The sequence below is a fragment of the Vipera berus genome, assembly GCF_964194415.1.
Source record: "Vipera berus genome assembly, chromosome: 4".
Taxonomy (NCBI): domain Eukaryota; kingdom Metazoa; phylum Chordata; class Lepidosauria; order Squamata; family Viperidae; genus Vipera; species Vipera berus.
This window is the reverse complement of record NC_138206.1, coordinates 16,510,440-16,528,804: the sequence shown is the minus strand read 5'-3', so window position 1 is coordinate 16,528,804 and position 18,365 is coordinate 16,510,440. Positions and strand designations below refer to the sequence as shown.

The following is an 18,365-nucleotide window of genomic DNA, read 5'->3' as shown; positions in this document are numbered from 1 at the left end:
TCAGGCATAAAGTAGGCCCTATTTTTAAATGAATGAATTAAAAAGAAAAACCGCCTATGTATTTTAAACATTGATTACCTTTTTCATGAAAAAGTCTTCATCAAAACTAAGATTGGGGCCTATCTTGCACTTTTATTCCAAGAAACATTACTTTCATGAATTGGTTTCTTTCCAACTCTCTCTCCAATAGAACAGAAATACCCAAATATTTATATATGAATTTTTGGCACACTCTTTAAAAGAATTCACAGGAACAAGCAGTGAACTACTGTTGCACTGTTTCAATTATAGTTGCAGATGATCGTTGATCAAGTGAATAAAGCCATGATCAATTTAATGAACTAAACTGCCTCCAGAATTCAACTTGAACAAAATAGATCAAGTCTAAATAATTTGGGAACATCATAAAAAGTACTACTTTTTTGTGCTTGCTGAAGAATCATTTGTAACAGTTAGGAATGACTTGGAATGTAACATGAAAATCTCATATAGGTATCCACCATGAAACAGTGCTGTATCTGCACAATTTTGCAAAAAAAAAAAAAAGAAAGAAAGAAAAAAGAAAAAGAATAATTATACACTCCTGCTACCATGTCATATTACTATGGTGCTTAAAACCTGGTGACTGCTTTTGAATTTTCAATGTTTCTTAAATATGACCTGTTCTCCACATGTCCTAAATTTATATAAAGAAAACCCAATTTTTAAAAAATCAAAAAGCCAGTTTGGTATATTGCAGACATGTCAAACACAAGGCCCGGGGGCCGGATCTGGCCCGCGAAGTGGTTTCATGTGGCCCACGAAGCCATCCTGGAAACAGTGAGGGAATGGCCCCCACTGCCTTGGCCCTGGCCCAGAGACCCTCAGATCTGTCCCACTCCTGCCCAGGCCCCCATAGGCACCCTTGATTCAAACGATGTAGAGCTGGCCACGCCCACCCAGTAGGCCATACGCACTCTAGCCATGCCCACCCAGCAGGCCACGCCCACCCTGGCCATACCCACCTGGCCCTTTGAGGGCAACCGCAATGCTGATGCGGCCCTCAATGAAATTGAGTTTGACACCCCTGGTATAGTGTTTAAGGTATCAGACTAGAAGCTGGGAGATTGTGAGTTCTAGTCCGAAGTTAGACTAGGTGATCTTGGGCCAGTTACTTTCTCTCGGTCCTAGGAAGTAGACAATGTAAAAACCATTTCTGAAATCTTGCCAAGAAAAACTAGTCACCTGAACTTTGAGATGGGTGACAATTTCATTCCAAAATATTAACTTTCTTCTTCAACCATTCTTTGGGACACTCTCCTACTACTGCATGATCTCTTAAGCTTCAGTTCACAGAAGATACCCTGACATTTTCCTGCAGAATTTGTTGATGCAATTCAGAATTCACTGTTCCATTAATACCGGTAATAAGCCATCCTAGTCCAGAGGCAGCAAAGCAAGCACAAACCATGGTAGTGCCATGTTTCCCAGGTGGCATAAACTTCTTATGCCGGAATGCAGTAGTTATCTTTCGCCAAACATTAACACTTTTTATTCAAGCTAAAAAATTATTTTGGTCTCATTTTGTCCACAAAATAATTGAACATTCCTCCAATAGCCTTCTGGCTTATCCACATAAAAGGATCTTGAAGTCCTAGAAGACAATCACTTAAATATGAGCCAGCAAGGTACTGCCACTGCCAAAAAAGCCAACACAATTTTAGGCTGTATTGACAAAGGGATAGAATCAAGATCACGAGAAGTAATACTACCGCTTTATAATGCCTTGGTAAGACTATACTAGGAATACTGCATCCAGTTTTGGTCACAATATAAAAAGATGTTGAGATTCTGAGTGACAAAAATTTTTTTTTGGGGGGGGGGCAGCTGAAGGCTAAAACATATGAAGAATGTTTGAAGGAATTGGGTATGTCTAGTGTAGTGAAAAGAAGAACTAGAGGTAACATGATAGCAGTGTTCCAATATTTGATGGGCTGCCAGAAAGAAGAGGAAGCCAACCTTTTTTCCAAGGCACCAGAAGGCAGGAGAAGAAGCAATGGATGGAAACTAAATACAGAGAGAACCAACCTAGTGCCTGCATTTTCTGCATCGCATGAGAAAAGCACATCTTCCTTCCCCTGTCCTTACCACTTTCTACAGAGGGATGATCAAGAGCATCCTGTCATACTGCATCACAGTCTGGTTTGGAAGCATCAAAAATTTTAAATTTTAATTTTAAATTTAAAAGGGTGCACAAACTTTTAAGCATCACTGTCATTTAGCAATGGTAATGAATTGGTTAGCAGAGCCCTATACAGACGCAAAATTGATGCTGCCAATGGAACCACAATTGGAAATTTTGGGGAGTGGTGATGGGGGAGAATGAAAAAAAAAGATCTACTGTTTTAGTTAATTCCTTCAAGCTGTAAAAACCTGATACCATTAACAAAAAGATATTAATTTTACAGCTTATACAAGGAAAAACAGTTTACAAAATGAGAATTCAGTATCTTGCACAAGATACACACATACTAATAAACATTTCCAAAAAAGAAAGCTTATAAAACTAATCACTTGTTTAAATTATCTAGCTCTTATTTCAAAGCAAACCAGAAATCGCTTATAGTTTATACAGACTTGTGTGTGTTCTTCTTTAAGCCTTAGTTTTACAGTTATTTCAGATTCTCAAAGCACAGAAGCCCCCAAGCAAAAGCAGAAAAAGAAAAAAAAACAGCTTATTCCTCCATAACAGCATGTGATCCAGCAGGGAGAGATTAAAAAAAAGTACAGTCTTTATTTTTCTTCCTAACAACCTGGTTTGTTTCTACACCCCCAACTCCACCTCCCTTCAAGACACATCCCCATAGCTAGCAGCTCTTTCAATCATTTACTTTGGATGTCTGCTTGGGAACAAATGATCATGCTCATGCAGATGAGTTTGCCAGACTTGTGTGTACTTTCCAGTCTCAGTCTCTTGATTGTTCTTACTGAAACATGATTCTTTGAAGTAGATATCAGGAAAAAACAAAGGACAGAGGGAGAGGGAAGGATAAAAACCAAACTCACCTCTCTCAAGGGTGGAGAACACTGTTTTCAGTAGCAATAATAAAAATCTAGTCATAATAAAATCTATTCTAATTTCACTAGAAGGACCACAATTTTTAAAAAAAAACATCTGTAAAAAGCCTTGCTTTCTTTGTTTCATGCAAAAATTAGTATTGTTTAAAAGGAGGTAACTGTCTTGAACAAAAAGTCTAATAATGTGTCTGATCAAACATATATACTAAAGCCATATTAAAAACATTAACTGCAATGTTAAATAACATTTAAATAAAAAACAGATCTGATTTCTCAGACTATTTTGCATTAAAATCAGGTAGTGTTTGAGTGGACTCTAAGTTTTATAAGGATTCAGGTGGAAGTTCGACTTATCAAAGAATGCCAGGCATTGATCCTGGAACATACTGCATGGAAAAGATACCCTGAAGTTTCCCCATTTTTATATAGTCTCTTGATTTTTTAAAAATAATCCCCACATAGTTTTCAGCCCAACAAATCTCAAAGAAACAATTCACACAAAATAATCCTAATATATGTTTGTAATAATGGTGAACAGACACAGTTGTAAATACTTGTGTGTTGTAAATAGTACGCCAAAGCTGCTCATTCCAACCTAAAATAATTTCCCAGTAAAAATTTACAATAGCTACAATAGATATAAAGTATATTTACATGACTTAATCCTTATAACCCCTTTGTAAAGCAATCCTTTATTATTCCTATCTTTTGTGCTAAGAAATATAGACATGGCTACGCAAAGAATCAAGTAAATGGTTCTTTAATGCACAACTCATTTTCATAGCAATTATGCAGCTAAGTAGTGTATTAATTTATCTCCTTACCAGCAGTTTGCAAGTTACAGTAAAAAAAAAACTCACTAACAACCAGATGAGAATGATGATGGTGGTGGTGAGAAAGACAAAACAATACCAAAGGCCTAAGAAAATAAAGTTTTTGATTCTCTTTAGGAGTAGTGATCTTGCTTCATCTCCAATAACATCCATAAGTCAAAGAAAACAGAACCATGTACTGATGTCAAACCTACCTGGGATGGGCCTCACAAAGAGTATCAGAAACAGTCAGATGCACTGAGTGTAACCCCGCCATTTCCTTGGGCCACAACTGTTTATCCCTTGAATTGGACTTGAAGGCAATTGGCTAATATCTATGGAGATTCTTAGTCATCCTCAGGGTGCCACCGGTCAGAGAATGTCGTCTGGTGGCCCCCAGGGGGAGGTCCTTCTCTGTGGGTGCCCCGGATTTATGGAATCGGTTGCTGGTTGAGCTCCGGATGGCGCCCGACCTTCGCTCCTTCCGACGTGATCTGAAGACTTATTTGTTCGAACAAGCCGGCCTGGCCTGATGGGGGATGGGTTGGGATTTTATTGTTGTTTCTAATATATTTATTTATTGTTTTAGCTTGGGCATTGTGTTTAATTCTTTTTTAACTTTTGTATCTTTGTACTTTTATATGTTTTCCCTGTTCACCGCCCCGAGTCCTTCGGGAGAAGGGCGGTATACAAATAAAATTATTATTATTAATTATTATTAATGGATGTTCCAAAAGTGCGTTTTCAAAAGACAACTGGACTTTCTTTATTTTTGCTTGAAGACGTTTTGTTTCTCATCCAAGAAGCTTCTTCAGTTCTTCAAATGAAAAGCAAAACGTCTTCAAGCGAAAACAAAGAAAGTCCAGTTGCCTTCTGGGACCAGATCTAATTAATAGTACAGGAAGAAACCCTTCGGGATTGGCAGTTCTGCAAGTAATCTGATCCCATGCCATGCAGGAATTTAATTGTGACAAACTTATATGGCAGCTGAAAGCCTACTAGGAGCCAGTGCAGCTCATGTAACAGTATTACATGGATGTATCATTGTGTGCTACTTTCTGCACTCTAGGCCAGATGAAACTTCTGATGAATGTAAAAAGAGGCTGCCACAGAAAAAGAAATAGTACAAATCAAAGAGGATTTCAGGATATAAACCTAATAAATATGGGATAGAAATTAAGGAAATAAATTTCCAGGAAGAAAAAAAAACCAGAGCTGAGGAAGACAAAGACCTCAGGAAACAAATCTCTGAAATTTGCTGTTTCAGACAGCTGGAAGAAAAGGCAAGGAGCTGCACTACTACATCTAAAAACATGCTAAAAATGGAAACAGACAAGGAATAAAAGATATCTGCCAAAAGAGGTTCCAACTCAGAAGACGTTAAAGATCCCAAGGGACACACGGTAACTGATTCAAAAAAAGATCAAAGAAGGATGGAAACAGTACACTAAAATTCTGTAGTGTCACCACCCAAGATATCTAAGCAATCTCATCCTAACCAAGTGGGAAGGCTACAGAAATCTCTCTCTCTCTCTCCTTTGTTGTTGTTAGCTGCGAAGTTGTGTCTGACCCATCGCGACCCCATGGACAACGTTCCTCCAGGCCTTCCTGTCCTCTACCATCTTTTGGAGTCCATGTAGGCTCACACCTACTGCTTCAGTGACTCCATCCAGCCACCTCATTCTCTGTCGTCCCCTTCTTCTCTTGCCCTCAACCTTTCCCAGCATTAGGCTCTTCTCCAGTGAGTCCTTCCTTCTCATTAGGTGGCCAAAGTATTTGAGTTTTACTCTCTCTCCTACTATCAATTAAAACAAGGTAAAACATTTGAAACAGTAAATAGTAACACTAAAATTGAATTAAAGATAATATTAACTAAAATTAACGTTAATTGATTGAATCTATAGAAATATGGCAAGCACCAGAAAAAGAATCAGTAAAGGTTCTAACCAAACTATGCAAGGAAAACTGGGAAATGACCCAATCTGCCCCCAACAGATTGGAAGAGATCATTATCACAGAAAGGACAATTATCATAATGTGAGAAGTATCACAAATATTCTTAATTTCCTATATCAATAAAGTTATGTTTGGGATAATCCAATGCATAGTGTAGCCCTACATAGGAGGAGAAATGACAGATATTTGATTTTATATTATAAAAATATGAACCACAAGAAAAAAAAACTTTACTGGTGCAGAGTGGATAACAGAGAAGACCAAAGAATGCCAAAAAGGAATTTTAAAAAAGCTTCGCTGATTATAGAAGGGCCTTTGATTGTCATGACCATGTCCAAATGTGAAATGTTCTTAGTAAAGTAGCAATTCCATAAAATCTCATTGTCCTATAAAGAAAACAGGAAGCCACAGTCTGGATGGAACACAGTGAAACTTGTGGCTTCAGATTGGCAAAGGTGCGAAACAAAAATGCATACCCTCCTTTTATTTATTTAGTCTATATGTTAGAGATACAGCGGAGGGAGGCTTTGAAGATGATAAGTGCAATATTAAAACGGGAGGCAGAAATCAGTACCGTATGTTATTATCAGTGCTACCACTCTGATAGCTGAATATGCAAAGTTTTTAGAAATTCTAGTAATGGAAGTCAAGGGGCACAGTGAAAAAGTGAGATTAAGATTAAATATAAAAACACACTATATTAATGACAATGGGTCCTGCAGCTAGACACTGAAGACACTGAAGTGATTGATAGCTTTTGCCTTTTAGGATCAACTATCAACATTAAAGAAACTGATAGTCAAGAAATCTGCTGCAGACTAATGCTTGGTAGGGTAGCAAAGAAAGCGTTGGAAAAGATGTTTGGATGCCATAACATGTCTACATAGATCACAACCATGTATTGTTTTTCCTGTGACACTGTAGGGAAGTGAAATCTGGACTTTAAAGAATCAAGATAAAAAGAGTACTGATATCTTTGAACTTTGATGTTAAGAAAGACTTCTGAGAATACCACAGACAGGCAAGAAAACAAAGAGATCATAGAACAAATCATTTCTCAATTCTCTCACAAGCCCCAAATGACTACCGTATTTTCTGGCGTATAAGATGACTTTTTAACCCATGAAAATCTTCTCAAAAGTCAGGGGTCGTCTTATACGCCAGGTGCTGAAACTTTAGGGACAGGGCTGGCTGGAAAACCTGGAGCGGATCTCCCATTTGGTCTTTTTTTAATAAAATCCGTTATATCCCGCCCTTCTCCGAAGACGCAGGGTGGCTTACAATTTAAAGCACAAATCAATGTGCTTAGCAATAGCCTTCATTCTATGTATATGCCTGCTTATTAGGGCTTTCGCCCCCCCCCCCAGCAGCATTATTACAAAGTCAGCTTATTGCCCCCAACAATCTGGGTCCTCATTTTACCTACCTCGGAAGGATGGAAGGCTGAGTCAACCTTGAGCCTGGTGGGATGCGAACCTGCACTAATTGCAGGCAGCTGGTGTTACTTAAGGCTCTGCGCAGGGAAAGCTTTAGAGTGAATTAGGAAAAGTTTAATCCACTTGCACTGTTTTATGTTTACATGTTTGATGACAAACAGCCTTATGTTTATAAGTGACAGTTTTCCTACTAAGTACCTGCATGTCATAAGCATTTGAATTAAAATTACCATATTAAAATCAAATCTGATGTTTTTTAATTTTTATTTGGTGTGAGTTGGAAGAGGGGTAGTCTTATACGGCGAGTATAGCCCAAACCCTATAATTTAACAGGAAATGTAGGGGGTCGTCTTATATGCCCAGCCGTCTTATACGCCAGAAAATACGGTAGGTTTAAATTAATGTATTTTAGTCACATTATGCAGACCACAGCTCCTCTGAGAAGCCCATAAGATGGGAAAGATGGAAAGAAAGAGAAGAGGATGACCAATACAAAGGTAGACAGATGTAATTGTTGCAGTAATAGATGTAAGGATGGAAATCCTTAAGAGCCACCCTGCTACAGATCATCATGAAGAAGGTCAGGCTCTCCGGCTAGTAAAAGGTGATATTAATTTGAGGTTACATAGTCAAAAATCTTAACAGAAATATCACACAGCAAAAGTCAACTTTCTTTGTGCTTTCTATTTATGTAGTACAAAATATTGGCACTCCACATATAAAAACACATATTTTTCTCTCCAATGGAATAAAGTCTATCAGAATAAATTAGCTTTTGGACTTGGAGTTGTATATGTTTGTAAGCAGTGAACAATACAGTATGACTACTTATATTATGATTGGTGTTCCAAACACTGTTCTGGATCTTCCCAAGAATGTATTTTAACACAAGAGTCTATAGTCTAGATAATTCAGAAATTTTAAACTTTTTGTCATAAGATGTTCAGGAATCCACCAACAAAACTGTATACAAGAAACATGGATAAAGCATAGGTAATAGATACAGCAAACTCCTAAGACTGAATTGCTCAGAAATGTAGACATCTCCACCTCAAATTATCAAGAAGACTTTCAGAATTTCTTTTTATTTTGTTCATAATTGTTGGGGGCAATTAAGCTGACTTTGTAATAATGCCGCTTGGGGGGTGTATGAAAGCCCTAATAAGCAGGCATATACATAGAATGAAGGCTACTGCTAAGCTTGTAAGCCGCCCTGAGTCTTCGGAGAAGGGCGGGATATAAATGGAATTAAAATAAAATAAAATAAATAAAATAATTCATTCAGAAATATCTTTTGTCTAAGCTGGCCTTCAAATCCACTTAACTGTGTTGTCTCTAGAATCATGGATTTTTAATAATCGCAGTATTGTTTGGGTTTGACCTATTATTTAGATATAATGGATATAATGGATGTATATTATGAAGCATTTTATCTGCTCCGTTATTCTTTACCCAGGACTTAAGTAAAGCTATTTCCCATTACCTATTACCTAATCTTATTAACTGGAGGTGCCAATGCCCCGATTCTTCTGCAAGTAAAGCATGTCCTATTCAACTGTGTGACCTATCACCAAGTACAATAAATTGAACAGGCCTATATTGTTTATTTGTTCCACTAAACTTTCTTACAGCCCAAAATTGTTTCTAGTTCAGGCTGAAGAGTTTATCTGTAACTAGCCATATTAGCAGTTGATGCAAACAGTTTAAACCAGCAGAAAATGTTCTCAAAAGGCTGTTCAGTACAACAGTTCATACTGGTTACATTTGTCTTCTAAATGTTACAAGTGAACAGTTTTTTTAAAAAAGTGTTGAGCCTAGGGCAGGGGTAGGCAACCTCGGCTCTTTTATGACTCATAGACTTCAACTTCCAGAATTCCTGAGTCAGCTGACTCAGGAATTCTGGGAGTTGAAGTCCATGAGTCATAAAAGAGCCGAGGTTGCCTACCCCTGGCCTAGGGAATGAATACAATAACAACCTACAAAGACACAACGTATGTATTGGATAGAATTAAATTAGGACTAGGGATAACAAGCCTCAAGATACCAATCAGCTATGAAGCTCACTATGGAAGAGCTTGGCTCAGTCATTTTGTCTCAGAACTGGAAAGTGAAAGAGAATTTTTGTTGTTGTTAGTCCATGGGGTTTTCATGGCAAAGATACTGGAGTGGGTTGCCATTTCCTTCTCCAGTGGATCACGTTTTGTCAGAACTCTTTGCTATGTATGACCTGTCCGTCTTGGGTGGCCCTGCACGGCATAGCTCATAGCTTCATTGAATCATGCAAGCCCCTTTGCCATGACAAGGCAGTAATCCACAAAGGGGTGAAACAGAATAAGGTCTGCCAATAATTTATTTATTTATTTATTTATTTTATTACATTTATATACCGCCCTTTCCCGGAGGACTCAGGGCGGTTTACAGGGTAATTAAAAACCAAAAATACAAAAGTTAAAAACCAAGTTTAAAAAAGATTAAATTTATACCTGTATAAATAAAACTCCAATTAAAATAAATTAATCCTCAGCCTGGGCCAGAGAGCTCAAAGAGCCAGGTCTTCAGGCCCCGGCGGAATGAACGGAGGTCGGGGGCAGTCCTCAGCTCCACTGGCAGCTGGTTCCAAAGGGCAGGCGCCCCCACTGAGAAGGCCCTATCCCTGGGTGTTACCCGCCGACAATCTCTTACCAGTGGCACCCTGAGAAGACCCTCCCTGTGGGAGCGCACTGGACGAAGGGAACTTGATGCCGGCAGCAGGTGTTCCCTCAGATATCCCGGACCCAAGCCATGTAGGGCTTTATAGGTCATCACCAGCACCTTGAATTTCACCTGGAGGGCAACCGGAAGCCAATGCAGCTCGCGGAGTAGAGGTGTTACGTGGGAGTATTGGGAGACCCCCATCACAACTCGCGCGGCCGCATTCTGCACCAGTTGAAGCCTCCGAGTGGTCCTCAAGGGCAGCCCCATGTAGAGAGCGTTGCAGTAGTCCAAACGGGAGGTCACGAGCGCATGAGTGACTGTGTGTAGGGCATCTCGGTCCAGATAGGGTCGCAACTGGCGCACCAGGCGAACCTGGGCAAAAGCCCCCCTGGTCACGGCTCCTATATGGTCTTCAAGATTGAGTCGTGAATCCAGGAGGACGCCCAAGTTGCGAGCCCTATCAACGGGGGGTAACACCTCACCCCCCATCGTTAAAGATGGAATAGTCTGGTTGACCCGAGATGCCGATATGCACAGCCACTCAGTCTTGGCGGGATTGAGACGAAGCCTGTTTCTCCCCATCCAGACCTGGACCGCCTCCAGGCACCGGGACATCACGGCGAGGGCATCGCTGGGTTGGTTCAGGGTGGAAAGAAAAAGTTGGGTATCATCAGCGTACTGATGATACCCCACCCCGAAACCACGAATGATCTCACCCAGCGGCTTCATATAGATGTTGAACAGGAGGGGCGAGAGAACCGACCCCTGAGAAACTCCACAAATGAGAGGCCTCGGGGCAGATCTCTGCCCTCCCGTCAACACCGACTGCGAGCGGCCCAGGACATAGGAGAACCACCGTAAAACAGTGCCTCCCACTCCCAACCCCCTGAGACGCCGCAGCAGGATACCATGGTCGATGGTATCAAAAGCCGCTGAGAGATCTAATAGGACCAGGACAGAGGAGCAACCCCTGTCCCTAGCCCTCCAGAGATCATTCACCAGTGCGACCAATGCCGTCTCCGTGCTGTATCCAGGTCTGAAACCCGATTGGTACGGGTCCAGATAATCAGTTTCCTCCAGGAACAGAGGACGCTGATGCGCCACCACACTCTCAACAACCTTCGCCAAAAAGCTAAGGTTGGAGACTGGACGATAGTTATTTAAAACAGCCGGGTCCAAGGCAGGCTTCTTGAGGAGGGGTCTCACCACCGCCTCCTTCAAGGCGGCAGGGAAGACACCCTCCTTCAAAGAAGCAGTTATTACTGCATGGAACCAGCCTCGTGTCCCTTCCCGGGCTGCATAAGCTAGCCAGGAGGGGCACGGATCCAACAAACAGGTGGTGGTGCTCAGCCTCCCCGTGATCCTGTCCACATCATCAGGGGAAACAGGGTCGAACTCAGTCCAGATAACATGCTCAAGACCGTCCGATTCCTCCACATCAGACTCTGCCCAGTCAGAGTCCAGACCGGTCCGGATCTGAGCGATTTTGTCCGCCAGATGATGACTAAACTCCTCGGCTCGTCCCCGCATGGGATCCTCCCTCACCTCCTGATTAAGGAGGGAGCGAGTTACCCTAAACAGGGCGGCCATTTCAACTCTTCATTATCAAGAAATGGTCTGAATTAAATTTGAAGCCTCTCATCACTCTTATACCCTGCACTAATTGCTCAATTTTTTTTATTATAAACAGTAAAGCAATCATGATGTTAGATTTATAGTAATTCATCTGCCATATAAATGCACCCATGTTAAACCATGTCTTTGAAACAAAGGGTCATCTTTTATTCTTACCCAAGAATTATTGTTCTCCTTTTTTTAAAAATCCCATTTATATCCCGTCCTTCTCCGAAGACTCAGGGCAGCTTACAATCTAAAGCACAATGTGCTTAGCCTTCATTCTATGTATATGCCTGCTTATTAGGGCTTTCGCCCCCCCCCCAGCGGCATTATTACAAAGTCAGCTTATTGCCCCCAACAATCTGGGTCCTCATTTTACCTACCTCGGAAGGATGGAAGGCTGAGTCAACCTTGAGCCTGGTGGGACTCAAACCTGCACTAATTGCAGGCAGCTGGTGTTACTTAAAGAGGCATTAGCCCACTGCTCCACCAAGGCTCCTTAATCCTTGGTTCTCCAAACTGCCCAATAACTGTCTATACCAGGGGTCCCCAACCTATCTGGGTTGGAGACCCGGGGCAGTGGGGTGGAGGTGCCTTTACCCGCACGTGCAGGAGTGGGTCGTATTGCGCACGCAACGCAAACAAGGCCACAAGCATGCTAGTGCCCGTGTGATGCTGCGTGATGCTAGCGCGAGTTGGGGAAGTATGCACTTGCGGTGACGATAGCACCTGTACAATGCCACGATGCTAGCACGAGTAGGGGGAGTACGCGCAAGCAGCAATGATAGGGCCTGTGCGATGCTGCGATGCTACAGGTGAGGGGAGTGTGTACTTGCAGTGATGCTAGAACCCACACAACACTCACAGCATCACTAGTGCCATCACGACATCCGCAACACTAGCACAAGTGGGGGGTGAGTTCATGGAAATGCTAGTGCCCGGGTGTTGTGACTCAGGGTCAGCCGGTGGGTTCGGCACCCGGCTCAGATGTATCGGATGACTCAGATGAGGGGGAGGAGGGAAACGAACCGGCTGATGATGGTTTGGAGGCTTTGCAGAGCCCTCAGCCGGGGACCTCTTCTCAGCTGCGTGAGCCCGAGAGTGCGGAGGAAGATGACCCACAGCTGGCCCTGTTCAAGGACGCCCGACGCAGGAGGCAGTCGAGCAGGACTAAGCAGAAAAAGGCTGCGGGTCTCCTCGGGAGGAGGCACAGGGAGACCACGCCCTGAGCTCTCAATAAAAGGAGTGTTTGGGGAGGGGCTGGTTGCTGAAAGCAACCCTTCTGCTTGAGGATTCAAGTTCCTGTGTTTTTGTTTCTTGTTTTGTTAATTGACTATTAAATTTTGGCAAACGCTTTTCAGCCTTGGACGCTCTCCAGTCTCTTCTGTTTAAATAGGGGTTTGCCTTACTACAAGGCCGGAAGAGGGCTGGTTCAGAACACCGGGCAATGCCACGACACTAGCATAAATGGGGGGCAAATGCGCATGTATTGCCCAGCCACTCACACAGCCCAGAGGCCAACAGCCCACAGCCCGGTAGTAGGCCACAGCCCACAGGTTGGGGACTTAGTCTATACCATCTTGTGTTGCTGTCTCATATCTTCTCATTCACTGATTCTCGCTCAATCACTCACTTCATTCACTTATTTAACAAATCAGTATGATACTAAAGCAACTCTAAATAGTTTACAATATACAAAATTTAAAAAATTCATTAAAGCAATTCAGAATTTTCTGAAAATTATAACTGTCTAATTATGGACTTACAGTCCAATTTTCCCAATAGAAATGGGAATCTTCAGCACTTTCATACCAAACTCTGCCCTGCCCAAACTAAGGGAGCTACATGATCTCAAAGAGCATACTGTCCTAAAATGAAAAACTGCTACTGAAAATGTAATTCTCCAAGTGCAACTTGCCAATCTCTTGCAAGGCTTTCGCTCAGAATAATGTCTCTAATTCCCACGCTCTGAAGATAACGCAAAGGAACACAATGATCAATGCCACTGAGGTTGAGTAAGACAAGAAGTAGTAAGCTACCACTTCTCCAAGGGTGCCATAAGGACAATGGCGTTTCCAAGCCCAACTTTGAAAGGCTAGACAGGAAAATCCATCAGGATCCTTTTCAATCACCTTAATAAGATATAATAATTTGGAGAGTGGCTGGTATATTCAGACAGAGGTCAAGAAATGGCTGTCTTATGAGGGAGCATAATCAATCAAAACATATCATCCCCTCTGCCAAGGACATATTCACCCCCACTTATGCCACAGTAATTTCTCTGGCCTCACATCAGACAAGTATCTAATTCTCAGTTGGCTGGATCTCATTCATCAGAGAAATCTGTCAATTTTCTCAGGAATCAGTCTTGAAAGAGTCCAAGATGTTTTTACAATATACTTCGGTCATCTTATGAGAGTCTGCTCATCTAGCTCGTAATGAATAAGTCTATTTTCTGTCACCTAGCAGAGTATTTTTTTCTCGCTCCTGAATTACATTCACCCAGAAAGTTCCAAACTCTCTTCTGATTCTTTCATTCACAATTCACCATCCGTGTAACATGCAACTATAATCAAATGAATTTGAAATGAAAATGGATTCCTACCTATAGATTCATAGTTTCATACATACCCACCATAACCAATTCATGCTCTCTAAGATGCATTTTAATCGTTTCATTCGTACTTAAGCCTATAGATAAAATTATATTTATGGTGGCGTACCTTCTCTAAGGGACCACACAAGCAAGCCAAAAGCGGAACAGAAAGATGGCCCCTTCAAAGTGCCCAGGTGACAAACCATCTAGGCTTTCAAACATAAATCGTTTAAACATAAGTTACTTCAGCACAACTTTTTCAGGTAATACAATTTTCCACATTATTCATACTATTGAACAGGAACTACATCTTGGATGAACAGATTAGGCAAAAGGTAAGGATTCAATCAAACGCTGCTCCAAAAACTGCCAGCACCATCGTTTCCCCCTCCCCATCTTTCATACTTTTACTTACTTCAGAAAATATCTCTGGCCAGAAGGTGTCTTTGCCATCTCCCAACCTGGTGGTAGGGGCACATCATCGGGGATTTCAAAAGATGATTGACGTAGATGCTGAGAGGATGTACCTCCAGGAACTACACCAGATGGAGTAAGTGCACCTGGAGAAACTGTTCCCAACAAAGCTGGAGAGGAGTGAGCACGGACATGTTGAGGAGTTAGGGCGCCTGCCGTTCCTGCATCCGTGCTGGCCTGTAGAGAGTTAAACAGCTCTTTAATCTAGATACCTAATACATTAACATGCTAGAGAACCCACTAACTTGAAATATTTTGCAACTAGACCTATACTTTAGAGACCAATGAATGTATAAGGCAACACTCAACCCAATACCAAACTAATTTTGAAGTATGTGTGAGACCAAGTAAGAAATATAAGAAACAGAATGGGAACAATTGTATAACGCTTTACAAAAACACTACTATTGAGTTATAAAGGACTTATATGTATGCAACATCTTACCATTTGGGGTTGATTTGTTTATTTTTTTTTACCAAAGATCAATGATATCTACAATTGCTTCTTATGGAACCTGGAGGATGCTTTGCATAGACTAAGAAAATTGATTCTGAAAATTTATGCCTTTGTACATTTTGTACAAAATTTGTACATTTTGAGGGTGTAAATTTCTTCCAACCATTAAGAAATGGTTCATTTTACAGACAAGCCAAATTATTCCCCAGATCTGTGGTTAAAAACACTGATGTTTCTTTATTTCTGCATTCTGTCAGGCACAAGAAGGGAATAGAAATAAAATCTGGTTACTCTTAATAAAGGGATCATGCAGCTTTAGATTTTGGGTTTTTCCCCATGGACCCACATAGTTATTACTTTTTAGAATGTTCAAGTAGTTCTCTTTTTTTTCTCAGAATACCTGAGTCAATCTCCTTTTTTCTTTCCTTCTCCACTGCTTTTCCCTTCTTTGTCCCACATCTTTATCAAGGGCTTCAGAGACAGCTGTGAAAGCTATTTAAACAGTATTACAGAATAGGACAAATGAGGTCCACATTGCAAACAGTAATACATGTCTGGTTTTCCTAAAATGTATTCCAGATGACAAAAGATTTAAAGGGAGGGGAAAGAAAGCAAAGCATGATTTAAAGCAGGACAGGGCGAATCATTCTGTTCTTCAGACTTTCTTCCTTTTACTATTAATTTTGAATTAAAATTCACAAAAGTTGCCTTTTAAAAAATTATTTGGAAAATAATCCACACAACTCTTTCACATCACAATAGCTTTCCTCTGCATACTGTTAAAGAGACCGAGGAAGAGGAGCAGAAACAACAGAATATTATGGTGATTTGACAAATATATTATGGCATAGTCTTTCATCAACATATGGTATTAAAGTCCAACGGAGGAGTATTATGTTTTTTGCCCAGGATAATGCACCATTTTTCTGATGGAGTGGACTATGGGTTATGAAAACCTATGCCATAGTAAATGCATTATTCTTTAAGATTCTTCTCAGTAGCCATCTGCATATCAGATACACTCTTGGGAAAAATGCCTCTAAACTAACAGCCTTAAGAAGAAATAATTCTAAAAAAATATCTAACAAAGCACCTCCATGCCTCTTCTACTTTCAACAGATGTCGTGAAGACTGTTTAGGGAAACCTTTTTAGCATCTGCACAAAAGGTCTTGGAAGGACCCTCACCTCCTTTAAATCTCAGGAGGGGGGATTAAGTCACAGCTGTGAACTATAACCAACAATCCCTTCCAGGAACAGAAGGAATCCTTCTGTTTGCAGACAACTCTTTGAATCAATGGAGAACTCAGCTAACAGAAGAGATAGGGAAGCAATTTTCATCAATTACCCTTTTCTCTGTGCCACATTCCATACTGTTCTGGAGAGACTCCCAGTCCCCCTAAGCTGATTTTGGAGGGCTGCAGAGGAAATTGGTGAGAACAGAGTCAACTCTCTCCAGACAGGGGGGCCCTTCCGCAGAATCAAGTACTCTTCAACCAAATGGAAGAATGCAAAACACATTCGACTGGCTAAATTAATGTAAATATTATGTTCGTATATATTAGCCCAAATGATAGTAAGCCACATTTGTAAACTACACGCTATTCTTACTGTCAGCAACAGGGTTTAAATATTCCTTAAAAAATGAAACTATTAAAATTAATAACGACCTAAGGAACTCTGGGCTTGAGTATAAAAGTTAAAAAAGATGTCATTTTTTAAATACATGCATATTAAGGGTTACAGAAATTTGCTTGCTTTATCTCTTTTTTTTCTCTCAAAGGTTCTAAAGAATTATCACCTCATAAACTTAGCTAAATTTTCTCCCATCCATTCATGTTTTAAATTAAAACTCCCATAATCATTTGACAGCAACATAATTGTCTGAGAACGGTATTAACTATAGTCTAACACACTGGAATAATAAATATCAGACAAATGTATTACAACGTATTTGTTTTTACACTTAGGCACTAAGATAAAGATGAAATATGAAACTGCTTCTTAAAACACATTAACAATATGCATAACTACAGAAAAATGCATTGGAATTGTTAAGGATGACAGCTGCTCACATGAAAGTCAAGTTAAATCATACAAGTAGAACACATATCTACTAGCTTGTCTGTGTCAGTATTTATATCATATTACTGCATAGACATATACCTCCACCATGGAGATACCTTGCTATTATATGATGAATTGAGGAAATTTTAAATGCTAAGCAACACATTCACCACTACTAATACATTATTGTTGATTTTACAGACAAGAAATTGTCTCTTGGTATTATACACCTTCATAGAAACAGTACACATCTGTTTATCCAAAACATACTTGACAGAGTTTTGCCCTATTTTACAACTTTTTTGCCATAGTTGTTAAGTGAATCACTGCAGTTATTAAGTTAGTAATACAATTACTAAATGAGTCTGGCTTCCCCATTGACTTTTCTTGTCAGAAGGTCGCAAAAGGTGATCACATGATCCTGGGACACTGCAACCATCACAAATACATGCCAGTTGCCAAGCATCCAAATTTTGATCATGTGACAATGGGGATGCTGCAACGGTTGTAAGTGTGAGAAATGTTCATAAGTCATTTTTTTCAATGCCTTCGTAACTTCAGTCGCTAAACAAATGGTTGTGAGGACTACCTACACAACTGAAAGTCTTTACAATTAATGTATCAAATTAAAAAAACTTGACTGCAGAGATGTAAAGAGACTCCTACTATAATCAAACCAGACTTTTATTACTTTTATCAGATTTAATTAATCCAGAAACCATAGTCTACATTTTAGCAGATAATTTTCAGCCAGTGCTAGTAGGTAAATACTATAGGTTACTCTCCATTTGATTACCCTCCTAGGAAAGCTGGCCAACAATAAAGCACCTATAGGCACTGCTACATTTACAAAACCACTAGATGGCACTAGAGGACTTGATTTTTAAAATTGTAAAATGTATTTTTTGAGTTCTTATATAGCATTTGGCTATGCCTTCATAGGAGAGTGCTCAATTTTGACTATTATTTTTAAATGAAACTGTGCAATAGTGCCTGCCACTTGAAAATGCTGCCAGCCCTGTGCAACACAATACTGCATACACACACGTTTCTGTAAGTTTTAAGGCTCATAACACAGAATTAAATTCTCCATTCAATAATATATACAAAATTAATACAATTCAGGCAACAATTTTAATCTATTTTACATGTTTTTAATTTAATTTACAGCAATTTCTCACCAAAACCAAGAAATTTACTT

At 40.3% G+C, this 18,365-nt stretch overlaps 1 protein-coding gene across 5 annotated transcripts in view; it reads right to left on the bottom strand.

Annotated features, from left to right (window-relative positions):
- LOC308667106 (transcriptional coactivator YAP1-like) overlaps positions 1–18,365 on the bottom strand; it is a gene marked incomplete at its 5' end in the record, with an annotated part of 109,622 nt that overhangs the window by 53,429 nt on the left and 37,828 nt on the right. For all 5 annotated transcript variants that reach the window (XM_081326217.1, XM_081326213.1, XM_081326214.1 and 2 more), the window contains one exon: positions 14,584–14,819. In XM_081326217.1, the coding sequence (XP_081182343.1) occupies positions 14,584–14,819 (236 nt within the window). The remainder of the gene's footprint in view (positions 1–14,583; positions 14,820–18,365) is intronic.